Source organism: Gavia stellata, chromosome 16 (genome assembly GCF_030936135.1).
Source record: "Gavia stellata isolate bGavSte3 chromosome 16, bGavSte3.hap2, whole genome shotgun sequence".
NCBI lineage: Eukaryota > Metazoa > Chordata > Aves > Gaviiformes > Gaviidae > Gavia > Gavia stellata.
Genome location: NC_082609.1, coordinates 1,781,832 through 1,790,853, shown reverse-complemented (window position 1 = coordinate 1,790,853; position 9,022 = coordinate 1,781,832). Strand labels below are relative to the sequence as shown.

At 44.8% G+C, this 9,022-nt stretch overlaps 1 protein-coding gene across 3 annotated transcripts; it reads left to right on the top strand.

Moving 5' to 3' along the window:
- The first annotated feature begins 398 nt into the window (after window positions 1–398).
- On the top strand, window positions 399–8,620 carry RNF14 (ring finger protein 14). Of its 3 annotated transcripts, none has more exons than XM_059825263.1 (9): window positions 399–435; window positions 1,203–1,355; window positions 1,937–2,099; window positions 2,635–2,786; window positions 3,128–3,655; window positions 4,067–4,295; window positions 4,956–5,128; window positions 5,695–5,825; window positions 7,032–8,620. In XM_059825263.1, the coding sequence occupies exons 3-9, from the start codon at window positions 1,946–1,948 to the stop codon at window positions 7,087–7,089; spliced, it is 1,425 nt and encodes a 474-aa protein (XP_059681246.1). In that variant the 5' UTR covers window positions 399–435; window positions 1,203–1,355; window positions 1,937–1,945; the 3' UTR covers window positions 7,090–8,620. The 3 variants fall into 3 exon arrangements, with proteins under 3 accessions (XP_059681246.1, XP_059681245.1, XP_059681244.1); XM_059825262.1 differs by having other exon boundaries at window positions 1,203–1,406; XM_059825261.1 differs by lacking the exons at window positions 399–435; window positions 1,203–1,355; window positions 7,032–8,620 and adding an exon at window positions 6,621–6,771 and having other exon boundaries at window positions 1,936–2,099.
- Window positions 8,621–9,022: the final 402 nt, after the last annotated feature.

The following is a 9,022-nucleotide window of genomic DNA, read 5'->3' as shown; positions in this document are numbered from 1 at the left end:
ACGGGGGGGCTCTGTACTTGCTAGGAGCACTTGTCAGGGAAGGGCGCGGGGGGGCGGCCCGGGGCCGGGCGGCGTTTTCTGAGCGTCTCCGGGGGCTGCACGGACCGGCCCTGCCCCGGGGAAGCCGCGCCTCCGCCCCGCTGCGCGGCGCTCCCCGCCCTGGGCCGCGGCCCTCGGCCAGGCGCCGCCGTCCCTCCCGGCCGCCGGGGGCGCTGCGGCGGCGGCGCGGGGCGGCCTGTGCCGGCGGGAGCGCGGCGGGGCCGGGGGCGGGCCGGCGCCTCCGCCCGACAGCCCTTCCCCTCCTCTCCCCCCCCACCTCTGCTCAGCCGCGGCGCCGGCCGCGCCGTGCCGTGCCGTGAGGGGCTGGGCTGCGCCCGGCCGCGCCCCGCCTCGCCGTCCCCGGGCCCGCACGCCTGCGGCGGCCCCGCGGCTGAGGTAACCTGTGAGGCGGGGCAGGCCGCGCCGGGCAGCGGGGTGGCGGGCCGGGCCGGGCCGGGCCGGGCCGGGCCGGCGGGCGGAGGAGCAGGCCGCGCTGTGCCGCAGGGACGCGGGGAGGCGGCCGGCAGCGCTGGGCGTGTGGGCTGCGGAGCGCCCGGCGCGGCCCGGGCCTCCCTCCGCCCCGCGCGGCCTCGCCCCGGCGGGCCCGAGAGCCCCGGGCGGGACGGCGGGACGGGTGCTGCCGTGCCGCTGCTCCCCGTCGCCCGAGCAGAGCCGCCGGCAGGCCTCGGGCGGTGTGCTGGGCGGAAAGACGGGAATGGCTGGAACGGAAGCAACAGTCGTGCGCTGCCTGCCTGGGGGAGCTCGACCCGAAAATTTGACTTTAACTAACTCCCTCCACTGCTCCCCGGACATTTGTTGGTTATGTGTTCTCGTTCCCGTTCTGCTCGGTTGGAAGGGCTGCCTCTTCTTTGCCACTCGGCGGCGAATACTCTCCCCGAATGGTGTGGGGGGAGGCAGCAGGGCGGGGTTTCTGTTGACCTCAGCCGGGCCCTTATCAGGCTCCTGAGTGAGTCGCGGTAACGGCCGGAATTGCAGCGACCGCAGCTTACACACCTAAACGAGTTACTGCTATTAGAGCTGTGAAAAGATTATTCTGAATTACTGAGTGCGTCTGCTCAGGTGCAATGTTTGTTAGCGTTCATAATGAAAATGCTGAGGGGACTTTAATCCCTCTGAGCATTTGTGTGTTTGTTTGGCTACAGGCAGCTCAGAAGTACCGGTGCCGTAACCATATGCGCTTCGATGACAAAGTCGACATTTTTCATGCTTTATATGAGAAAAAGTTGAGGACCTCCAGTTCTCCCAGAGGAATGATCAGGGGCTCTGCTCTGGCCCTACTAACGTGGCTGCCCTCGGTCAGTAACCGCTACCTCCAACTTTGCCACTGCGCGGTTGTGAATAAAAAGGTAATCCATTACGCCTGGCTTTATTTCCCCAAAGCTAGAACTGAAATGGCATAGGAGCACATCTACAAGATGCCTGTGTAGGATTTGAAGCTTCTTATTGATATCTTCAATAGCTTTAATCATAAATGGGCCTTTTTGTTTGTTTGTTTTAGAACAGTGGGCGAGAGATACTGTTACTGATTCCTTTTTCTTGTTTTTCAGTCTGTTTTCCCTTTCAAACATTAACAAAATGTCTCTCTGTCACTTGCCATCAGTGTATTTCACTATTTTTCCCCTTACAGCAGCTGTCTTTAGCCACTAACGCTTTGCTTTTTGACTTTTCAATGCTCTGTTAAGGTGTTTTTTTTATTTTATAAAGCTACCAATATTTTCCTCAACCTGTAAAAAAGCTTAATTGTATTTTACACTGGTTTATATCAGTTACTTGGGTTTCTAAATCTTATAGTAGCATAAAATAGATACCCCAAATTAATAATTTGAATAGGATGCGTTAACTCGGTTGATCTTGTAGAGTGGTGTTAACTCCACAGAGAATTTAAATGTCTTCAGAAGACAAAGAAGCTCAGGAGGATGAGCTGCTGGCTTTGGCTAGCATTTACGATGAAGATGAGTTTAAGAGAGCCGAGTCTGCCCAAGGAGGAGAAACAAGAATTTGTCTGGAGTTGCCCCAAGACTTCAAAATTTTTGTGAGTGGTGAGTTGAGATGTTTTGTGTTATCCCGAAATTAGTTTTTACCAAGCTGATTTTCTGGTATGTGCTTAGATGGCTGCTGCTGTAGCGACCTACAAGAACGCTGACCAGCGACAGCCATGACTGACCCTATGCTGTGCTTGTGGTATAGTTGGGGTTTATATCCGAGTGGGTGATTTCGTCCTCATACATATAACCTCATCAGTGAACTTTAAAATTAGAGATGTGTAATAGTATTTCTTTGGAATAATTAGGTTAGTTTATTATTTTTTTTTCCCTTGAGGATATGTCTTTCCTGGTTCTTGGTTTGTGCAGGATCTGATATTTCGCAGGACTGGTGTTTACTGATTTAACCATATGCATACAACCCCATGAAATTTTACTGCACTACACTGAGAAGTTTTGTTATTTAGGGCTGAATAAATAATTCTAAACCCAGAAATTTATCAAATGGAAAGAGGTATCTGTCGCAAACTGTTGCAGTTCATTAGTTTTCACCTTGTTATGTCTCAGACTGTCTCAGTTCTGTTTAATTCAGGCAATTCCACAGAAAACCTCCAGAACAATGGGTTTGAATACACCGTTTGCTTTCTGCCTCCCCTTGTGCTGAATTTTGAACTGCCACCAGACTACCCGTCAACCTCCCCACCGGTGTTTACCCTCAGTGGAAAATGGCTCTCCCAAGCCCAGGTTTGCAAAATAGTTGTAACATTTTAACAGAGCTTTTGTGATCATGAGTAAGTTCATAATTAACAGTGCTTTGGAGGATGTTGACGTAGTAGATGAAAGTAAAATTAAGACATAAATGATTATGGTTGGCTCTTCTTCTGTTTCCTACTTATTTTTATTTGGTCACCATTCCGAGGAATGAAAGTTTGCATTTATGAGCATTATTTTTATACGTATTTTATGGATGTGTTAAAACTCCAGAATCTGAGATCTAAACATGCACGAAGGGGGACCATGGGAGAGGAAAACAGTAACGAGTTGTCAGAACTTACTGAAATCTGGAATTGTTCTTCCTTTTCTAGCTCAGTGCTCTTTGCAAACACTTAGACAACGTATGGGAAGAGAATCGAGGCTGTGTGGTCTTATTTGCCTGGATGCAGTTTCTGAAGGAAGAAACGTTGAGTTATCTGAATATTTCCTCCCCATATGAGCTAAAAATGTGCCATCAAGGGAACGGGCAGGGTAGGACACCTTTGGTCCCTCTCGATGCTGAGAAGGATTGTGGTGGTGCAGCAGGCTCTGCCGCAGCTGAAGAAGAACTCATCGATGCAAGAGCTGTGCAGGATGTGGAATCGTTGTCAAGTCTGATTAGGGAAATCTTGGACTTTGATCAGGCTCAGAGGAGGAAGTGCTTTAACAGTAAGATGTACTTGTGCAATATCTGCTTCTGTGAGAAGCTGGGCAGTGAATGTATGTACTTCACCGAGTGCAGCCACGTGTACTGCAAAGCATGCCTGAAGGACTACTTTGAAATACAGATCAGGGACGGTCAGGTCCACTGTCTCAACTGTCCAGAACCGAAGTGTTCTTCTGTTGCTACTCCTGGCCAGGTAATAGAAGTGTGCAAGCAGTGATGGTAGAGTTCTGCTAACTTACCAATAATTACAGAAGACAAGGTGTGGCTTTTCATGGTGAGCATTGTGAATATACCCGGGGAACTTTTTTTTCATACTCTGAGCCACACAGAGGCATCAGAGTTAAAACTGGATCAGTTGACACATATTTTGCCCACTCTATTAGTACTGGCATCGGTCAGAGGCCTGAATTAATGTCCCGTTGCATTTGACACTGCATGCTTTTAATTTGATTAATTATTATTAACCTAGCATTTCTAGGAGTATTTTCATGACCTGTTGGAGAATATAAAGTGGATTCATCCCAGCTGTGACTTACTGGTTTTTGCTGAAGCTATCAGGCTCAGAATTTCAGATGCATGTAATCTTTCTTTGATCTTTGTTTAGGTTAAAGAATTGGTTGGAGAGCAGTTGTTTGCACGTTATGACCGCCTGCTGCTGCAGTCTAGCTTGGACCTGATGGCGGATGTAGTGTATTGCCCTCGCCCGGGCTGTCAGACACCAGTCATGCAAGAACCAGGTTGCACCATGGGCATATGTTCCCGTTGCAACTATGCTTTTTGTACTCTCTGTAAAATGACTTACCATGGGGTCTCTCCATGTAAAGTTACTGCAGGTGAGTCCTCGTGTTTCAGGAGTGGATCAAGAAACAATTAAGTCTTGTGTGAAAAAGACTGAAAGTCAGAAATTAAGCAAGGAAACTCATTACCACGTGAGCTTTCTAAAAGATTAGGCAGATTCATTTGGAGTAGGTCTGTTGTTGGCAATTAAAAATTACTCCTTTGCTGACACTCCACAGCTCAGGAGGTCCCTAAACTGGTGATTGCCAAATGCTGAGAGGCCACAGCAGGGGAAGAATAATTTTATACGTGCCTTTTGTTTACCCTTTCCTGTGAATCCACTACTTTTTGTTGTCAGAGTTGATACTGGAATCAGGTGGGTGCTTCTCTGTCTGTTTGGCCTCAAAATCCCGTGACAAAGTTTCATTACATGTATGTTCAGAAAAAATATTTCCTTTTTTCAGTTTATTTTACACTGTAGACTTGTTCTAGTTCCATCAACTGGTCTCTTTCATAATGAAACAGTGTAAAACTGTTGAGTTTTGAGATAGAGGGGTTTTAATATTCTCATCTTTTTCTTACGTATTCTATTGCTTTTTAACTAATTATGTTAGTTTCCTTTGAGAATACTTTATGCTGTTATTAGCTGGACTTCTTTATATAATATATAACAAAAGCTGTTTTGTTTGGGTTTTTTGTTTTGTTTTATTCCCCAGAGAAATTAATGGATTTGCGAAATGAATATTTAGAAGCAGATGAGGCAACAAAAAGATTTTTGGAACAACGCTATGGCAAACGAGTGATTCAGAAAGCCCTTGAGGAGATGGAGAGTAAAGAATGGCTAGAAAAGAACTCAAAGTCTTGTCCTTGCTGTGGTACTCCTATAGAGGTAAGCATGGAGGGGAAGGGCTGAGGAATCGTAGTAACTCATATCAGAAACTAACATAAATTAAGTCAGTTCTGTATTTAAGCTGGAACAGAGGTTTATTTGTAGCCTCCAAGTTCACCAGGGAAGGTAAATTTCTAGGAAATTACAAGAGAACCCTCCGTTTCTGTCTGTGTTATCTAGATAAGGAGGTGATGTTTCTGGAGCTCAAGGACTTGAGTAAATACAGCAACTCATATTGTTCAGACTCCAGTACTAAAAAGATCCAGCCTGACTATGGAACCGTATGAATCCCTTTGTTTTCCATGTGTTTCAGGCTACAGCTGTTTCAGACTACAGCCAGGAAATAAAACTAGCCTCAGAAAAGTATTATTAGTATTACAGCCAATTTACAATTCCGTGATTCTAGCTTCTAGTTCTTTTGAACAGTGAAAAACATATCTGTTATGATAGAATTGGGGTAAAATGCATTCGTTAGTTGACGCATTTTTGAGGACTGTTATCATATAGGGACAGGCCTGAAAACTGACATGGTAAGATTTTGTTATTTCTTGTTTTCTTCCCCTCAGAAACTAGATGGTTGTAACAAAATGACATGTACTGGCTGCATGCAGTATTTCTGCTGGCTTTGTATGGGTTCTCTCTCAAGGGGGAACCCATACAGGCACTTCAATGATCCATCTTCCCCATGCTTTAATAGGTATGTATTGACACGTATTTCTTTTAGTGCCGTACCACTTATTTTTTCTACTTTTTCTTACAGTCTCTCCCAGATTATTCTTACCTTGAAATTTGTGGTTATACAGTTTAAGGCGCAGTTTCTTCTCTCAAATATTTGCACTTACAAGGACCTGACACTAACAATAGAAAAGTCAAGAGTGATTCGGGATATGTTTTTTCTTTGTAAGAACTTGTGTTTTAAAATTCTGGAGAAGTCTTCTGGGCCTATTCCTGATCCTTTATTTGCTGCCTCTGACTGAGAGACAGCCTGTGGTGAAATGTTTCCTTGCAGATGCTCAGGTGCAACACAAGGTTTTGGGTAAGAAAGCTGCTTCTAAAAAGCTGCAGACTTGCCTTATATCATCACTGTCAGGGGATGTGTCGAGAGACAAAGGATGCCGCTGCTGTCTGGACAAATGAAAGGGCAGGCGGGTCAGAGAGGGGTAATAATGGCAGCCGCTAAGCTTGTGTGTATTCCGTTGGGTTATGTGCCCAGCGCTGTGATATATAGAGCCTGGATACAAAAGTAAAAATACCAATAGTTTACTCAATCCTCCACTGTCTATTCTCCTGTAATAGATGTGGCTGGCAGGATTTCTTTTTTTCATGTTCTTGGCCCTTCTTTTTCAGCATTCAGTAATTTTTTTGCTTCCTACCCTATTTCTATTTTTCTTCTGGTGTTCTTTTTAGTTTAGCTTAACCTCTGCCTATCTTGACTAAGCTCATCTGTTCTATAAAAAAACCCATTTTCTTCCCTTTTGTTCCCCCTCCCCAGCTGCTTGTATGTTATAGTCGTTTGCCCAGCTCTGCATTCTCTGATTAGATTGTAAGCTGTTTGGAGCAGGCAGGCTTGGCTGCTGATTATGTACTGCCTAAAGACCAACTAGGAACGGCAGCATGCTAGGTAACTTTTGATATGTTTTGGATTATTAATATTTTCAGGGATTTCTTGAAACATGTTTGTAAGGTACTGTGAAACCTTCTGTTGTAACATGCTGTAGAAGTGCAAGAGTGGCTTGTTTTAATCGACTTTGAGGTCTGCAGCATGAGTGGTTTATGCTACTGAAAAAAAAGGGTGAAACTTGCTGCTTTTGTATTTTTTGTCACATTTAGATTGCCTTTTTTTTTTTTTTGCACATATTTCACTTTTTTTACATCCTGACCTAAATTATTGGCTGTCTTGCAGATTGTTTCAAGCCATGCATATTGATGGTGAGTTCTGGGAAGTTGAAGATGAAGACTAGTAGCTTTCTCTAGCAACAAAAGGTGAACAAACCAGAGACAGATGCTTTCCATTGTTGTGTCAAGTTTGTTTGCTTTTCACTTCCATTACATGATAGAAGAATGATAACTACCTTGCACTGCAGGATACTCACACTTCAGAGGCTGTTGCCAAAACCAAAGGAGACCATTTTACCCACCCTGCGGTCAGGATCACCCTAATAATCATATCGATTGTCAAAGGCAAATACAACCAGCCAGAAGTTGGAAAATTACTGGGAAAATACATACTAAGAGGTGCCCCTTTTTCAAAAGCAAACAAAAAAACCTGAAGCCCTAAATCACAGAAATATTTGGGGCTTTCCTATAGGGAGACTGACCTTTTCGAGGATCTTGGCTTGTATCCATTGCAGGTTTTAGGGCAGTTTTATTATAGCTGCAGTGCTCTTTCTGGAGCTGTTTAGTGATGCTGCTTGGACAGGGAAAGCTTTCAGATACAATACAGAAAATTTCTTCTGTATTCAGCAACTGAGCCTGTTGCCTCTGTAGCATTTTCTGACCTGTTTCTCTGAAAAGCAGCTCATTGCTCTGTCACTGATACTTTCTAGTGATGGTGAAGGTGATTATCCCTAACCCCCTTCTTACTGGCTGTAATGCCTGGGTCTTTGCCTTATGGAATGCTTTGGCAGAAGCCATTTCCAGACATTTGAATCAGTGTGATGACTCACCTCAGTGTTGCCTCTCCTTATTTTGACAGTGATGAGTGCTAAGGCAATGAACTGAGTATGTGGCCAGTGGGAGAATGAAAAGTATCAGTCAGATATTGAAACACATTTTTATGGATACGTAGTTGAGATTAACTTGAATTCTTCAAGATACTGAAAATTGCCTTGTTTTCTCAGATGGTGAAGTAATTTATTTTTTACTAACTCTTCATGTAAGAAATTTGTTTAGTTGATAGTTTTGCTTCTGGACTAGATCCCTTATTTCCACTGTTTTTGCACTTCAAATTATTTCAAAAACCAAATTGCTTCCCCTAAAAGCTCAGTAAGTAGTTTTGTGAGCATGAAAGTAATTACTGGAGGGAACCACTAATTTTTTAAAAGTTTTTCCACTTGCAGAATGGTCTAAAAATTTATTTTGAAATTAAAACTGCATGTGCTGTGTTCAAAACAACTAGCAGGGTCCGGATGGATAGCTCAGGAGCTGGAAGACTCTTCAGAAACTGAAGGTGAACATCCCTCACTGAGTTTTGACTGATAGTAAATAAATTTATACTCGGCTATCTGGCCAAAATGAGTGCTGATCTAGTTCCTTTCGCAGAGGATGAAAGTCTGTACTATTAGAATTGGCAGTGATTAAAAGGATGAGATGGTAAGAATGGATCTCTTGTCTTGGTTTAGGCTATAGGACAGAGTTTAGGAAAAGTTTATGTTGTGTATGGTTTAAATTGTATTTCCTGCACCTTTCACATGCACTAAATTCACTTTAAGACAGTAAACACAGTTGTCTCCCTGGTTGTCTTCATTATGGCATGTATATGGCACCACAGGTCAGTCTGTGGGACAGAGCTCTGTTCTGCATCTGGGTGGTGACCACCTCTAGTGCCTGTGTGCCATGGGGCCAAGGTGCACGCTTGCTCGCGTGGTCGCCTGTAGAGTGACAGAGACCAGACCCAGGCTCGCGCAAAGCTTGCAAGCGAAGCTTGTTCTGCTGAGAGAAGTTTGGAGGTTTACATATGCAAAGTGCCCTCACGCTCAAAGGGCCCTGGTTTTGCCTGGGAGGTGCAAGCCCCTAACCAATACACGGTGACTACCGTGACACTGCTCTGGGAACCCTGCAGTGGATGAAGCCAGCTTTTAGCTGCAATCCCCACTGTAGTTTCCACTCTGGCCACAATTTTTAATTCTACAGGCTGAATCCAAAAGCTGCCTGCTTTTGGAAGGGACTTTCTTC